Source organism: Microcaecilia unicolor, chromosome 4 (assembly GCF_901765095.1).
Source record: "Microcaecilia unicolor chromosome 4, aMicUni1.1, whole genome shotgun sequence".
NCBI classification, from domain to species: Eukaryota; Metazoa; Chordata; class Amphibia; order Gymnophiona; family Siphonopidae; genus Microcaecilia; species Microcaecilia unicolor.
The window spans coordinates 176,517,261-176,534,483 of record NC_044034.1 but is presented as its reverse complement, the minus strand read 5'-3'; the positions used below and the strand labels follow the sequence as shown (position 1 = coordinate 176,534,483).

The following is a 17,223-nucleotide window of genomic DNA, read 5'->3' as shown; positions in this document are numbered from 1 at the left end:
CATCATTCAGACAAACATTACTACAACAACATTGAGGTGTGGGAAATAGTTCAAGCAATTGATTCTTTTCATGCTACAATAATTTCTGCACAAGTCTATATTTTAGTCCACTTCAAATTTCAAGCGCAATAATGAGAGCACACTTGCAGGATTATAGAGGCCTAGGAATAAGTAATGCAGACAGAATATTTAATGTGAGATAAAGCAGGGCATGCATGATTTTCTGATAATGTTACTCCAGAAAAAAATATATTAACTGGGAGTGACTAAGCTGATTCCACTCATTGATTAAGCTGTGTAGTTCACTTATGAGGCAAACATTGGAAATCACATGCTCCTTGTATCTGATGCATTATGTTTACCTTTACATGAACCCTATAAGGTTTCATCACATGATAACTGAAACAGAATATTAAGATGTTTCTTAATAGTTTACTCATAGCTACTGTAGCTACAAATACACTGTACCACATAAGCATAAAAACACCTGATATGATTGCTTTGGCTTCCTATTTCAAACATTATACGGTACTGTCCCGATTATATGTTGCCCCCTGTCACTTTGCCATCTCACAATGCTACCTATGGTGCGAGAGACTACCTGTGTTTTCATTTTCCTACCTATAAGAAAGTAGTCTATTCTGCTACTTTTTCTTACCAAGGTACTGAGTGGGGGAATTCCTTTCCGAAATACATTAGATCCTAGCAGGATTACTTAGTTTTACATAAGTTTTTAAAATCTTTCCTTTTTAAAAACTGTTAATTGATGCAGATGCCTAGTTTTTTTCCTCCCCCTCCCCCCATGGTAAATGTATTTACGATTCTTTCCTTTGCTGATTGTGGGATTATGGTTTTTATTTCATATTTTGTACTGTCTTCTTGTAGCTTGTTAGCTACATTGAACTTGAATTTGTGCAGGAAAATGAGGGATATAAATGTCATAAATAAATAATAACAAACAGATAACTGGGTACTTTTAGGCTCCTAAGTTAGATGCTTATTTAAGCCAATCTTAATTGCCCATAATTTTGAGATGAAATACGAGTATTAATGTAAATTTAAGTGCATAAAACCGAGGTTCCTAATTTTAGATCAGCAATTGGATTTTCCTCTGTTTAGACACCTAACTTCATTTCCCTAACCTGGCTACCTTGTATGGCTTCACCTACTTTTAAGGCAACTAAATTAAAGAGCTCAGTGGGAGAAAACATTTTCTTTTATTTTGGCATATCTAGTCATCTAACTCTTATAGTTACATGGGTCTAAAAACTCTATTCTGGAACATATAAAATATTTCAGTTCATAGAAAAAGTGCATTGGGTTAAATCAGGTACTAGGAATACCTTCTTTTCCAGCAAAGCAGGCAATAGCAGTTTAGCTACTGACCACTGTTAGTATAAGGGGGACTCATTCAGAAACCTGCAGATGCTAACACCACTGAACCCATTTTTACCTAAACATCTTTTGAGGATAAAGGGGGAAGAGAAGTGTTTAATAAAGTAGCTATGTACTACAGCTGCTAAGCTATGGGAAGCCTATTACTCCAAAGGGAAAGAGGCACTCTTCCAAGAGACAATGTTAATTTCCATTTCCCACTCAACTGTTTACTGCACTGGACTTTCTTAAATTTTACTGTTGGTAAAAAAAATAAAACAAACCTGGGCCATGGTCCTTTTTCCCCCATACTTCGAAGCATCTCTAAAAGAGTTTCTCCTCCTAGAATATTTACTTTTCAAACTCTTATTTTTTTTAACCAGTTATCTCTGCACTTGGATCATTTAATAATAGTTTTGTCCATATTTTTAAAACCATTTTAATAAAATGGTTTCCTCTTAGAGGTCTGAAGCAAAGCCCCTAATTTTTCAGCAAGTTAAATGTGGCATAAATAGGAATCTGCAAATGTAAAGATTCATTTTCTTACACTTAATGGCAAGTGAGCTGCAAGAAGGACTGAGAAAGACATGGTAGACGAGTTTTGTATGTGCTGGAAATCAGATCAGAAGAAATTTAAAAACAGCAAGCAGTCAGCAATTTAGGAACTGAAGTCTAGCTATACTTCCCAGTTTACTATCTGAAAGAATAGCAGTGTCAAAGCTTTACCTGGAGACAGAGCTATGGCTGGTCTGATAGTGAGAGTGTTACTTCCATTCATTTTGTAGTGGATGGAAATTACATTCATTAAGGCTTGCAAGTATTTTTCTTGTTCGATGCTGCTTGAAGATTCTAAAGAAGAGGCTGGAGCTAAATAAAAATAAGAAAACAAACAAAATGAGGTGCAAACCAATTGTTTCTGTAACTGATGTTCAGTGCACATAAAGACTGTCATACTACAAACATAAAATGAAATGCAAACAAATTGTTTCTATAACTGACAATTAGGTGTGTAGTTATGAACATGAGCTACCATAAGATATGTTTTCAGCACAGGACCCATTTTATACGAGACCTAGGCCCAGTTCCCTGTTAAGAATCCATTCATATTTTCAAATTGGTAAAAATTATCAATTTGGAAATACAGATGGATTCTTAAAAAGAATCACATGCAAATGAGCTGCTCGTTGCTGTTCAGACCCAGCTCATTCGCATGCGATATGAGGGAAGCTAGTCGGCCAGCTGAGAGTGCGCAGAGCAGCCCATTGCTAAGTGTGGTTGCTCTGCACAGGCTACAGACGGCTTTCATTCTTCCTGTAGAGAATCCAAGATCCCTTTGCTTCTAGATGACCCCACGGCTGCAATGCCCCAATCGACATCCAGCATATTAAAATCACCTAACAGTAGTACTTCCCCTTTCCGCCCTATCTTGTGGATGACTTAAATTAAGTCTCTGTCTCATTTCTTCCTACTGAGGTGATCTGTGTATTACACCAAACGCGAATGCTACATACCTGTAGAAGGTATTCTCCGAGGACATCAGGCTGATTGTTCTCACAAATGGGTGACGTCCACGGCAGCCCCTCTGATCGGAGATCTTCCTAACAACAGAGTTTGCTAGTCCTCGTGCGCGCCCGCGATGCGTACATGCGCGGCCGTCTTCCCGCCCGAAATCGCTCATGTTCGCTAGTCCCGTACCAAGCAAAAACAAGAGAAGGGAAGAAACAACTCCAAAGGGGAGGTGGGCGGGTAGGTGAGAACAATCAGCCTGCTGTCCTCGGAGAATACCTTCTACAGGTATGTAGCATTCGCTTTCTCCGAGGACAAGCAGGCTGCTTGTTCTCACAAATGGGGTATCCCTAGCCCCCAGGCTCACTCAAAACAACAAACATGGTCAATAGGGCCTCGCAACGGCGAGGACATAACTGAGATTGACCTAAACGTTTCCAACTAACTGAGAATGCAGCCTGGAACAGAATAAAAATGGGCCTAGGGGGGTGGAGTTGGATTCTAAACCCCGAACAGATTCTGCAGCACCGACTGCCCGAACCGACTGTCGCGTCAGGAATCCTGCTGAAGGCAGTAGTGAGATGTGAATGTGTGGACAGATGACCACGTCGCAGCCTTGCAAATCTCTTCAATAGTGGCTGACTTCAAGTGGGCCACTGATGCCGCCATGGCTCGAACACTATGAGCCGTGACATGACCCTCAAGAGTCAGCCTAGCCTGGGCGTAAGTGAAGGAAATGCAGTCTGCTAGCCAATTTGAAATGGTGCGTTTCCCCACAGCCACTCCCCTCCTGTTGGGATCAAAAGAAACAAAAAGTTGGGCGGACTGTCTGTGTGGGCTTGTCCGCTCCAGATAGAAGGCCAATGCTCGCTTGCAGTCCAATGTGTGCAGTTGACGCTCAGCAGGGCGGGTATGACGGGGGAAGAACGTTGGCAAGACAATTGACTGGTTCAGATGGAACTCCGACACCACCTTCGGCAAGAAATTAGGGTGAGTGCGGAGGACTACTCTGTTATGATGAAATTTGGTATAAGGAGCATGAGCTACCAAGGCTTGCAGCTCACTGACTCTGCGAGCTGAACTAACTGTCACCAAGAAAATGACCTTCCAAGTCAAGTACTTCAGATGACAGGAATCCAGTGGCTCAAAAGGAGGTTTCATCAGCTGGGTGAGAACGACATTGCGATCCCATGACACTGTAGGAGGTCTGACTGGGGGCTTCGACAAAAGCAAACCTCTCATGAAGCGAACAACTAAAGGCTGTCCCGAGATCGGCTTACCTTCCACATGGTAATGGTATGCACTAATCATGCTAAGATGAACCCTTACAGAGTTGGTTTTAAGACCAGACTCCGATAAATGTAGAAGGTATTCAAGCAGGGTCTGTGCAGGACAAGAACGAGGATCTAAGGCCTTGCCATCACACCACACAGCAAACCGGCGCCAGAGGAAAAAATAACTCCTCTTGGTAGAATCTTTCCTGGAAGCAAGCAAGACTCGGGAGACACCCTCTGACAGACCAAAGGAGGCGAAGTCTACGCTCTCAACATCCAGGCTGTGAGGGCCAGAGACCGAAGGTTGGGATGGAGGAGCGCCCCCTCGTTCTGTGTGATGAGAGTTGGAAAGCAGTCCAATCTCCACCGTTCTTCGGAACCAGATCTGACGAGGCCAAAAAGGAGCAATCAGGATCATGGTTCCCCTGTCTTGCTTGAGTTTCAGCAAAGTCCTCCCTATCAGAGGAATGGGAGGATACGCGTACAGGAGGCCTTCCCCCCAAAACAGAAGGAAAGCATCCGACACCAGTCTGCCATGGGCCTGCAGTCTGGAACAGAACTGAGGGACCTTGTGATTGGTCTGAGTGGCAAAGAGGTCCACCAAGGGGGTGCCCCACACTTGGAAGATCTCGCGAACCACTCTGGAACTGAGCGACCACTCGTGCGGTTGCATAATCCTGCTCAATCTGTCGGCCAGACTGTTGTTTACGCCTGCCAGATACGTGGCCTGGAGCCACATGCCGAACTGGCGTGCCCAGTGCCACAAGCTGACGGCTTCCCGACACAGGGGGCGAGATCCGGTGCCCCCCTGCTTGTTGATGTAATACATAGCAACCTGGTTGTCTGTCTGAATTTGGATAATTTGATGGGACAGCCGATCTCTGAAAGCCTTCAGAGCGTTCCAGACCGCTCGCAACTCCAGGAGGTTGATCTGTAGACCTTGTTCCTGGACGGTCCAAGTTCCTTGGGTTTGGAGCCCATCGACATGCGCTCCCCACCCCAGGAGTGACGCGTCCGTGGTCAGCACCTTTTGCGGCTGAGGAATCTGGAAGGGACGTCCCAGGGTCAAATTGGCTCGAATTGTCCACCAATGAAGGGAGAGGAGAAACCTCGTGGACAGACGGACCACGTCCTCTAGGCTCCCAGCAGCTTGGCACCACTGGGAGGCTAGGGTCCATTGAGCAGATCTCATAAAAAGGCGGGCCATGGGAGTCACGTGAACCGTGGAGGCCATGTGGCCGAGCAATCTCAACATCTGCCAAGCTGTGATCTGCTGCGACGCCCGCACCGAGGAGACGAGGGACAGCAGATTGTTGGCCCTGGTCTCCGGGAGGTAGGCACGGGCCGTCTGGGAATCCAGCAGAGCTCCTATGAATTCGAGTTTCTGAACTGGAAGAAGGTGGGACTTTGGATAATTTATCACAAACCCTAGCAGCTCCAGGAGTCGAATAGTCACCTGCATGGACTGCTGAGCTCCTGCCTCGGAGGTGTTCTTTACCAGCCAATCGTCGAGGTAAGGGAACACATGCACTCCCAGCCTGCGTAGAGAAGCCGCTACTATGGCTAGGCATTTGGTGAATACCCTGGGCGTGGAGGCGAGCCCAAAGGGTAGCACACAGTACTGAAAATGCTGTGTTCCCAGACGAAATCGAAGATACTGCCTGTGAGCTGGCAGAATCGGGATGTGCGTATAGGCATCCTTTAAGTCCAGAGAGCATAGCCAATCGTCTTGTTGAATCATGGGAAGAAGGGTGCCCAGGGAAAGCATCCTGAACTTTTCCTTGACCAGATATTTGTTCAGGGCCCTTAGGTCTAGGATGGGACGCATCCCCCCTGTTTTCTTTTCCACAAGGAAATACCTGGAATAGAATCCCAGCCCTTCTTGCCCCGGTGGCATGGGCTCGACCGCATTGGCGCTGAGAAGGGCGGAGAGTTCCTCTGCAAGTACCTGCCTGTGCTGGAAGCTGAAGGATTGAGCTCCCGGTGGGCAATTTGGAGGCATTGAGGTCAAATTCAGAGAGTACCCTAGCTGGACTATTTTGAGAACCCACTGATCGGAGGTTACAAGAGGCCACCTTTGGTGAAAAAATGTTAACCTCCCCCCGACCGGTAGGCCATCCGGCACGGACACTGGGACGTCGGCTATGCTCTGCAGGAGCCAGTCAAAAGCCCGCCCCTGACTTTTGCTGGGGAGCCGCAGGGGCCTGAGGCGCGCGCTGCTGACGAGAGCGAGCTCGCTGGGGTTTAACCTGAGCAGCAGGATGGCGGGAAGGAGGATTGTACCTACGCTTGCCGGAAGAATAGGGAACTGTCCTCCTTCCCCCATAAAAACGTCTACCCGAAGAGGTAGAGGCTGAAGGCGGCCAGAGGGAGAACTTGTCGAAAGCGGTATCCCGCTGGTGGAGCTGTTCAACCACCTGTTCGACCTTGTCCCCAAAAACATTGTCCCCCCGGCAAGGGGCATCCGCAATCCGCTGCTGGATTCGATTTTCCAGGTCGGAGGCACGCAGCCATGAAAGCCTACGCATTACCACACCCTGCGCAGCGGCCCTGGATGCAACATCAAAAGAGTCAAAGACCCCCCTGGCCAGGAATTTCCTACACGCCTTTAGCTGCCTGACCACCTGCTGAAAAGGCTTGGCCTGCTTAGAAGGGAGCTTGTCGACCAAGTCCGCCAACTGTCGCACATTGTTCCGCATGTGTATGCTCGTGTAGAGCTGGTAGGACTGAATCTTGGCGATGAGCATTGCAGAATGGTAGGCCTTCCGCCCAAAACAGTCCAAGGTTCTAGAGTCTTTGCCCGGGGGCGCCGAAGCATACACTCCAGAGCTCTTGGCCTTCTTGAGGGCCAGATCCACCACACCAGAGTCGTGTGGCAACTGAGTCCGCATCAACTCCGGGTCCCCATGGATCCGATATTGAGATTCGATCTTCTTGGGGATGTGGGGCGTAGTTAAAGGTTTTGCCCAGTTCGCCAGCAACGTCTTTTTGAAGACATGATGCATGGGTACTGTGGACGATTCTTTAGGTGGCGAAGGATAGTCCAAGAGCTCCAGCATCTTAGCTCTCGGCTCATCCTCCATGACCACGGGAAAGGGAATTGCCGTAGATATTTCCCGGACAAAGGCCATGAAAGAGAGACTCTCCGGGGGAGAAAGCTGTCTTTCAGGCGAGGGAGTAGGATCAGAAGGAAGACCGTCAGACTCCTCGTCAGAGAAATATCTGATGCCTTCCTCTGCTTCCCACGAGGCCTCCTCGTCAGTATCGGACACCAGCTGGTGGACTTCGGTCCGAAGCTGCGCCCGCCTCGACTCCGTGGAAACACGGCCACGGTGGGAGCATCGAGAAGAGGACTCCCGAGGTGGGGGTGACGGAGCTCCCTCCATCGACGTGGAGCCCTCCTGGGAGGCGGCCGGCACCGGCCCGGGGCGGGCGCCCTCACCGCAGACGAGGGCCCAGCCATCGCCTCACTCGACGGCACCGGCGGCGCAAGCACCCCCGGTACCGGAGAAGGGCAAAACAGCTCTTCCAGGATCCCCAGAAGGACAGCCCTGAGGCTCTCGTTCAGAGAGGCTGTGGAGAAAGGCGGTGGGGCCGGTACCGGCGTTGAGCTGCGAACCTGTTCCGGGGATGGAGGCGGTACCGGGCTGTCCACAGGGGAACGCATCGACACCTCCTGAATGGAAGGTGAGCGGTCCTCCCGATGTCGACGCTTGGGTGCCGGTGGTACCGGCGACCCAGAGCTCTCGGTACCACGCTTGGAGGGTGACCGATGCCGGTGCTTCTCTGCCTTCGCACGGCATCAGTACCCCCCGATACCGAAGAGGAAGACGTCGAATCTAAACGCTTCCTCGGGTCCGGGTCCGAAGAGGGTCGATCCCGGGGGGGCTGTACCGCGGTAGCCCTCGAGACAGGCGGAGACCTGCTCATGGGCTCACCGCCACCAGCAGGGGAATGGACAGCCCTCACCTGCACTCCAGACATCGAAGCACCCTCCGACGACATCCTCAGGAGGAAAGATCCCGGTCTCGTAGCTGCACTCGACGATGACCTCGATACCGAAGGCCTCGATGTCGATGCCGGTACCGATGGACGCGGTACTGAAGTCGATGCTGGACGCGGTACCGAAGGCTCCGATGCCGAGGACCGCGGGACTGAGGATGTTGACGCGCCGGATGAAGCCCCAAATAAACGGTTCCACTGGGCTAATCTCGCCGCCTGAGTTCTTCTCTTCAAAGGAAGACAGAGATTACAGGCCTGAGGACGGTGCCCAGCCCCCAGACACTGAAGGCAAGAAGCGTGCCTATCAGTGAGAGAGATTATCCGGCCGCACTGGGTGCACGGTTTGAAGCCTCTGGAAGGCTTCGATGACATGGGCGGAAAAATCTCGCCGGCAAAATCGAAGTCCGCGATGGTGAAAAAAGGGGCACCAAAAGCTCACCAAAAAACGAACGAGCGGCGAAAAAAGCCGCAATCGACCACGAAAGAAAACTTACGGGCCAACACTAGAGATAAAGGAAAAAGTTAGAAATTTTTTAGCGAAAAAACCGCGAATCGCGAGGGATCTCCAAGGGGCGCAGAGCGACCGAAAAAACAGCCGTCCCGAGCCGCGGAAAAAAGGAGACAAGCGAACACGAGCAATTTCGTGCGGAAAGACGGCTGCGCATGCGCGCGCAAGGACTAGCAAACTCTGTTGCTAGGAAGATCTCCGATCGGAGGGGCTGCCATGGACGTCACCCATTTGTGAGAACAAGCAGCCTGCTTGTCCTCGGAGAAATATATTTTTGTTTCCTTCTAAGCAGTTTAACCCACAGTGCTTCTTCCTTACCCTGTATGTCCTGCAGTTCTATCACCTGAATATTATTCTTAACATATAACACCACTCCTCCAACCTTTTTCCCTACCCTGTCCTTCCTGAATAGATTATAGCCAGATATAACTATATCACAGTCACGGTCTTCTGTGAGCCACATCTCCGTGACCACCACTATATCCAAGTCGGCTTCTATCATTGTAGCTTCTACATCTAGAAATTTGTTTCCCATACTAAGGACATTGGTATACAAGGCTTTCCAGATGTTACTCTTTTTTTCCTTTTCTATTAGGGTATTTGGTGTTTTCCACAGGAAAGACTCTAGAGGAAACTGGAAAGTCATGGGATAGGATGGGATAGGAGATAGTGTTCTATTGTGGATTGAAAACTGGTTAAAAGATAGAAAATAGAGAGTAGGGATAAATGGGGGGGGGGGGGGGGGGGTTCTGTGTTGGGACCACTGCTTTTTAATATATTTATAAATGATCTATAGATGGGAGTAACTAGTGAGGTAATTCAATTTGCTGATGACACAAAGTTATTCAAAGTTGTTAAATCGCAAGAGGATTGTCAAAAATTACAAGATGACCTTACGAGACTGGGCATCCAAATGGCACATGACGTTTAATATGAGCAAGTGCAAAGTGATGCGTGTGGGAAAAATGAACCCAAATTATAGTTACGTGATGCAAGGTTCCACATTAGGAGTCACCGACTGTCACAGTTGTGATTGTATCCCATGCCTACACTCACCTCGCCTCCTGGTGTCAGGCCCTATGGCTACTGTGGACTGTCTTCTTCTGTTTCCCAAACATGTTCCAGAATCTGGTTCCAGTCAAGCCCATTCCAGCATCCGGTTCCAGCCAAGCCAAGCCCATTCCAGTCCTATTCAGATGTTCCAGTATTTCAGACTTACTTGTGACCTCATCTGTAATTGCCTTTATTAAGCACCTGGGAACTTTCAGGCTTGCCTTTGCAACAGAGGTCTTCAGATGAGTTTTCGTCTCTGTGTTTGTTCAGTTCTAATCCTGCTTGTGTTTGCCCTGTTTAGCTTCAGTTCCTCCACTGTTTGTTCCAGCCCTGTCTGCTTTCAGCTTCCATTCCAGCTCTGCCTGAATCCTGTTCCAGCCAAGCCTGTCAGAATCCAGAATCCTGTTTGAGAATACTGAATCCTGTTCCAGCCAAGCCTGTTTGAGAATCCTGAATCCTGTTCCTTCCTTGTTTATTGTCTTGCTTCCAGTCAAGCCAAGCCCGTTCCAGAATCCAGTTCCAGTCAAGCCAAGCCCATTCCAGCATCCAGTTCCAGTCAAGCCAAGCCCCTTCCAGAATCCAGAATTCTGTTTAAGAATCCTATCTACAGCTTCAGCTCCAGTCCAGTAGTTCCAGTCCTGCTCATTTCAGCCCTGCTCATCTACAGCTTCAGTTCCCATCCTGCTTGTACCAGCCGGTCTGTGTTCAGCCTCGCTTCCTGTTTGGGTGGTTCACCTGCTGCTGCCAGTCACTGGCAGTGGCCCAAGGGCTCACTATTCCAGACTCTGTGACAGTCCGTGACACCGACTAGGAAAGGGATCTAGGTGCCATCATTGATGATACGTTGAAACCCTCTGCTCAGTGTTCGGTGGCAGCTAAGAAAGCAAATAGAATGTTAGGTATTATTAGGAAAGGAATGAAAAACAAAAATGAGGACGTTATAATGCCTTTGTATCGCTCCATGGTGTGACCGCACCTCGAATACAATGCACAATTCTGGTCATCGCATCTCAAAAAAGATATAGTGGAATTAGAAAAGGTACAGAGAAGGACGATGAAAATAATAAAGGGGATGAAATGACTTCTCTATGAGGAAAGACTAAAGCGGCTAGGTCTCCTCAGCTTGGAGAAAAGATGGCTCGGGGAGATATGATAGAGGTCTATAAAATAATGGGTGTAATAGAACAATTAGACGTGAATTGCTTATTCACTCTTTACAAAAATACTAGGACTAGGGGGCACGCAATGAAGTTACAAAGTAGTAAATTTAAAACAAACCGGAGAAAATATTTCTTCATTCTCTATGTAATGAAACTCTGGAATTTGTTGCCAGAAAATGTGGTAAAAGCATTTAGCTTTGAGGGGTTTAAAAAAGATTTGGATAGCTTCCTAAAAGAAAAGTCCATAAACCATTATTAAGAAGGACTTGGGGAAAATCCACTGCTTATTTCTAGGATAAGCAGCATAAAATGTATTCTACTGTTTTGGGATCTTGCCAGCTACTTGTAACCAGGATTGGTCACCATTGGATACAAGATACTGGGCTTCATGGATCTTCGGTCTGTCCCAGTATGGCAATTCTTATGTTCTTATTGAGCCTGATTCTTTCCAACGCCTGAAGAATTTAGGAATTTTGGCATTCCTTTTTGTTGCCATCAAGTCCAGAAGTGGAGAGCCCCCACTGGTCTACTATCAGCTGAAACCCTGGCTGGATAGTTCCTATTCTCTCAGGTTGCTGCGTACGCTTTGTAGCGCTATAAAAAATGCTAAACAGTAGTAGTAGTTCAAGGAGTGCCTGCTGAGAAAGTCCATCTCCACATTCAAGGAGCCAGTGATATGAGCTACCGATAAGTAGAGAAGATTTTTCTTCATCCAACTCATGAGGGAGGCTGCCTCCAGTACCACTGGACAGCTGCAGGTCCTGCCTTGCTTGTTGATATGAAGCCACCGCATTGTTGGAGAAATTCAGACTGGAGCCCCCATCGGAAAGGGAGTGAAGTCACACAAGTAATTCTGCACTGCCCTGAGTTCCAATCGATTTATCGACCACTGAGACTCCTGTTCCATCCATGTGCCTTGTGCCAGATGAGCCAGAGTAATGAGCTCCCCAACCCAACTTGCTGGCATCAGTTGCCACCACCTTCCGTTGTGTTATTGGGAGGTGGTGACAACAGATGCCAGCATTATATTATTGGAAAGGGAGCTCCAATGGTCAAATTCCTGACAACCACCACTGCACACTCTGTCTGGTAACCAGTGACCAAGAAAGATAAAGGCTGCACTTCTATGACACCAGAGTCTAGAGGTTGAGAACAGACTCCTGTAAGGATTGCATATGAGCACTTGCCCATGGCACCACTGCCATCACCACCATCATTGACCCCAGAACCTGGACATAGTTCCAGACCCTGGGCTTTCCATGACTGAGGAAAAGGCAAATCCGTTGAACCAGTTTCGACCTCCTGTGTCTCATGAGAAAGATTCTCTCCCTTGCTGTGTCGAATAGAATGCCCAGACACTCTGCTCTTCTCGAAATTGATCACCCAACCCAACAACTGTCTGTCACCAGCATACTGTCATTGAGATAGGATGAACTCTGATTCCCTGGCACCGAAGGAAGACCATCACCTCCATCATAACCTTGGTAAACATTCTTGGTGCTGTGGCAAGACCAAAGGGCAAAGCCCTGAACTGGAACTGACAGCCCAGTACCACAAAATGTAGAAACCTCTGATGCGGTGTCCATATGAGTATATGCAAGTATGCATCCTTGAGATCAAGGGCCATGAGAAATTATCCTGCTTGAACCAAAGCTATGACTGCTCTTAGTATTTCCATGTGAAAGCGGGACACTTGGAGGCAGTGGTTTAGACCTTTGAGATCTAAGACTGAATGAAAGATGCCTTCCTTCCTTCCTTAGGACAATGAAGTAGACTGAGTATCTGCCTTGTTCCTGTTTAGCCTGAAACAATAGCCCAGAGTGCCAGCAAGGAATCAATGGTGGCCTGAACCTCGACTGCCTTGGTCCCCTATCGACAAGGAGACTGAAAGAGGAGAGGAGCGACAGGGCGGGAGAACTCAAACTTGTAACCTTCTGGAAGAATATCCAGACCCCACTGGTCTGACATGATTTTGGTCAGCTCCTCCCGAAACTCTTGAAGATGTCCTCCCACTTGAGGAAGAGAAGAATGGACCAGCCCTGCATCATTGTGAAGCTCGTGAAGCTTTGGGTGCCCTAGCTGACTGAGAGGAGGACTTCCTGTCCATACAAAAGGAAGATTGGTGTGCCTGAAATGGACTTCTGATCATATTGTTGAAGACCAGATTGGTACCATCTGCTATCTCAAAATTGAGGGCCCCTTGAAGACTGTCAACCAGAGGCTTTCAGCTTATCCTCTGGCAACTGCTGTGGCTTAGTTTCCCCAGTTCTTTCACCAAGTTACTGAGATCTTCTCCAAATAGTCACTTGCCCCAAAAGGGCGGTTTAACTAGATATGACTGATGCTTTATCCAATGTCCGATGCCGCAACCAGAGCTGTCGACGTGCCATGACAGCCAAAGATATACTGCAGGCCATAACTTGTAAGATATCATAAATAGCATCTGCCAAGTAGGTCAACCCTGCTTCCAGCTGGGCTTTATGGCACCCATCTTGGGTTGTTGACTGCTGATGCCACTTCAGGCATGCTCTTGAAATGAACAAACTGCACACTATTGTTTGAAGGCCCAAAGGAGGTGAGAAACTGAAGCACCTTGCAGCAAAATCTGACTGTCCCTGTTTCAGTCAATAGGCCTGGTGTAAAAGCAATATAAACTCCAGAGAAAATGAAGATACATACCTGTAGCAGGAATTCTCCGAGGACAGCAGGTTCAATATTCTGACTGATGGGTCGTTGTCCGTGACGGCCCAGGAGACCGGAAGAAACTTCAAAGTTCAAGAATCCTCCCGAACGCTCCGTCGCGCGGGCCGACCCACCGCACATGCGCGAGCGGCCTCCCGCCCGCGACACGAACGTGCAGTGCTTAGTTTAATAAAAAGCAAAACAATATAAGAGGAACAACTCCAACGGGGAGGAGGGAGGGTTGTCAGAATATTGAGCCTGCTGTCCTCGGAGAATACCTGCTACAGGTATGTATCTTCATCTTCTCCGAGGACAAGCAGGCTCAATATTCCGACATGGTCAATTGGGCCTCGCAACGGCGAGGACGTAACAGAGATTGACCTGAAAACAAATGTAACTAGGTGAGAGTGCAGCCTGGAACAGAACAGAAATGGGCCTAGGATGGTGGAGTTGGATTCTAAACCCCGAACAGATTCTGCAGCACCGACTGCCCAAACCGACTGTCGCGTCGGGTATCATGCCGAAGGCAGTAGTGAGATGTGAATGTGTGGACTGATGACCACGTTGCAGCCTTGCAAATATCTTCAATAGAGGCTGAGTTCAAGTGAGCCATTGACGCAGCCATGGCTCTGACATTATGAGCCGTGACATGGCCCTCTAGAGTCAGCCCAGCTTGGGCATAAGTGAAGGAAATGCAATCTGCTAACCAATTGGAGATGGTGCGTTTTGCAATGGAGACTCCCCTCCTGTTGGGATCAAAAGAAACAAACAAGTGGGCGCACTGTCTATAGGGCTTTGCCCACTCCACGTAAAAGGCCAATGCTCTCTTACAGTCCAAGGTGTGCAACTTGTCCTCACCAGGGCGGGTATGTGGATGGGGAAAAAATGTTGGCAAGACAATTGACTGGTTCAGATGAAACTCCGACACCACTTTTGGTAAGAACTTAGGGTGAGTGCGGAGGACTACTCTATTATGATGAAACTTGATATAAGGTGCATGCACTACCAGGGCTTGGACTCACTGACTCTACGAGCTGAAGTAACAGCCACCAAGAAAATGACCTTCCAGGTCAAGTACTTCAGATGGCAGGAATTCAGTGGCTCAAAAGGAGCTTTCATCAGCTGGGTTAGAACGACATTGAGATCCCATGACACTGGTGGAGGTTTGACTGGGGGCTTTGACAAAAGCAAACCTCTCATGAAACGAACTACTAAAGGCTATCCAGAGATAGGCTGACCTTCTACACGTTGATGGTAAGCACTGATTGCACTAAGGTGAACTCTTACGGAGTTGGTCTTGAGACCAGACTCTGACAAGTGTAGAAGGTATTCAAGCAGGGTCCATGTAGGACAAGAAAAAGGATCTAGGGCCTTGCTGTCATACCAGATGGCAAACCTCCTCCATTTGAAAGAGTAATTCTTTTTCGTGGAATCTTTCCTGGAAGCAAGCAAGACTAGGGAAACACCCTCTGAAAGACCTAAGGAGGCAACTTCTAAGTTCTCAACATCCAGGCCGTGAGAGCCAGAGACTGGAGGTTGGGATGTAGAAGCGACCCCTCGTTCTGAGTGATGAGGGTCAGAAAACACTCCAATCTCCACGGTTCTTCGGAGGACAACTCCAGAAGAAGAGAGAACCAGATCTGACGGGGCCAAAAAGGTGCAATCAGAATCATGGTTCCACTGTCTTGCTTGAGTTTCAACAAGAGTTTTCCCTACTAGAGGTATGGGAGGATACGCATACAGAAGATCTGTCCCCCAATGCAGGAGAAAGGCATCTGATGCTAGTCTGCTGTGGGCCTGAAGTCTGGAACAGAACTGAGGGACTTTGTGATTGAACTGAGTGGCAAAAAGATGCACCGAGGGGGTGCCCGATGCTCGGAAGATCTTGCAGACAACGTCCATGTTCAGTGAGCACTCGTGAGGTTGCATGATCCTGCTCAATCTGTCGGCCAGACTGTTGTTTACGCCTGCCATGTATGTGGCCTGAAGAAACATGCCGTGGTGGTGAGCCCAAAGCCACATCCGGACGGCTTCCTGACACAGAGGGCGAGATCCGGTGCCCCCCTGCTTGTTGGTGTAGTACATTGCAACCTGATTGTCTGAATTAAAATGATTTGATTGGACAGCCGATCTCTGAAAGCCTTGAGAGCGTTCCAAATCGCTCGTAATTCCAGGAGGTTGATCTGAAGATCCTTTTCCTGAAAAGACCAAGCTCCTTGACTGCAAAGCCCATCTACATGAGCTCCCCACCCCAGAACGGTTGCATCCGTTGTCAGCACTTTTTGAGGCTGAGGAATTTGGAATGGATGTCCCAAGGTCAGATTGGATCGAATGGTCCACCACTGCAGGGAATTGCAAAAATCGGTAGAGAGATGGATGACATCCTCTAGATCCCCAGTGGCTTGGTACCACTGGGAGGCTAGGGTCCACTGAGCTGATCTCATATGTAAGCATGCCATGGGAGTTACATGGAGGCCATGTGCCCTAAAAGTCTCAACATCTGCCGAGCTGATATCTGTTGAGACGCTCGAGCCGAGGACACTAGGACCAGGAGATTGTCCGCCCTTGCCTGGAGGAGGTAAGCTCGAGACGTCCTAGTGTCCAACAGAGCTCCTATGAACTCCAATTTCAGAACAGGAACAAGGTGGGTCTTGGGATAATTGATTACAAACCCCAGCATCTCTAACACTTGAATAGTCATCCACATGGACTACAGAGCTCCTGCCTCCGAGGTGCTCTTCACCAGCCAATTATCGAGATAAGGGAAATGTTTATTTTTCTTAGGTCTGCCTTTTCTATCTGGGGAGCGGAAGCCATGGCCCTTCTAATAGCCTGGAAGGAACTGCATAGCCCCTCTAGATACTTAATAACCCCAACCCTGTATCTGCTCATGGCAGGTCTGCACAGACCAGGCTGTAGCTAGGTCTGTAATTAGAAAGGAACTCAGTATTCAATAGATATAATAAGATAGTTTATTATAATCTTACCAATAGCAGTACAGGCAAGTCAAGCATTCACATAATGGAACCGCATATCATGGCACGTCCTCTCTCTCTCTAGCCTTCTGGAGTCTTCCTTCTCTGTTCTTCTTCTGATCTAATACCCCTCAGATTGCTGCTTATATACAATTTTGGCCCTATTCATTTCAATGGACCCCAGTCTCTCTCACCAGGGCTCCTGGTTCTTATCAGTTGATCAGAATGACTTCACATACTATCAAGCTCTAAGTATAAACAAGATATGCTCAGAGCGCATCTTATTAGATGACTTTGCATGTTCCCCAAACCTTCCTCTAGCCCCTCCTTTGGATGTTCTCACCCGGGGTGCAGCTGATCCAGTATTATCTCTACATAACCATAGCAACTCTTACTCATGACGTCTTGCAGGTGCCAGTCTCAGGATTGTTTATAGAGTAGATTGCCCCCACCCTTGCCAGCTCTCAATTACCTCATCTCAATACTTGCCACAGTAAAATGTAACTGTGTCAAAGGTGATCTCTGATTTTTACAAGCTAGCTCTCTTTTATATCAGAGATGGGTTTGATTTTAAGAGGCCTAGCTCTGTACTAGGACTCGGACTTCTTGGGGACCACTGGATTAGAGAGAGGGCAAGAACAATACCGCATCAACACTTCCTGGAGTGTACTGTGCAGGGGAGCTGTTGC

At 48.1% G+C, this 17,223-nt stretch overlaps 1 protein-coding gene across 3 annotated transcripts in view; it reads right to left on the bottom strand.

The window, feature by feature from the left end:
* The window catches only part of SBF2 (SET binding factor 2), a 919,918-nt gene that overhangs the window by 92,640 nt on the left and 810,055 nt on the right, over nt 1–17,223 (bottom strand). For all 3 annotated transcript variants that reach the window (XM_030200990.1, XM_030200991.1, XM_030200992.1), the window contains exon 28: nt 2,101–2,241. In XM_030200990.1, coding sequence (XP_030056850.1) covers nt 2,101–2,241 — 141 coding nt within the window. The remainder of the gene's footprint in view (nt 1–2,100; nt 2,242–17,223) is intronic.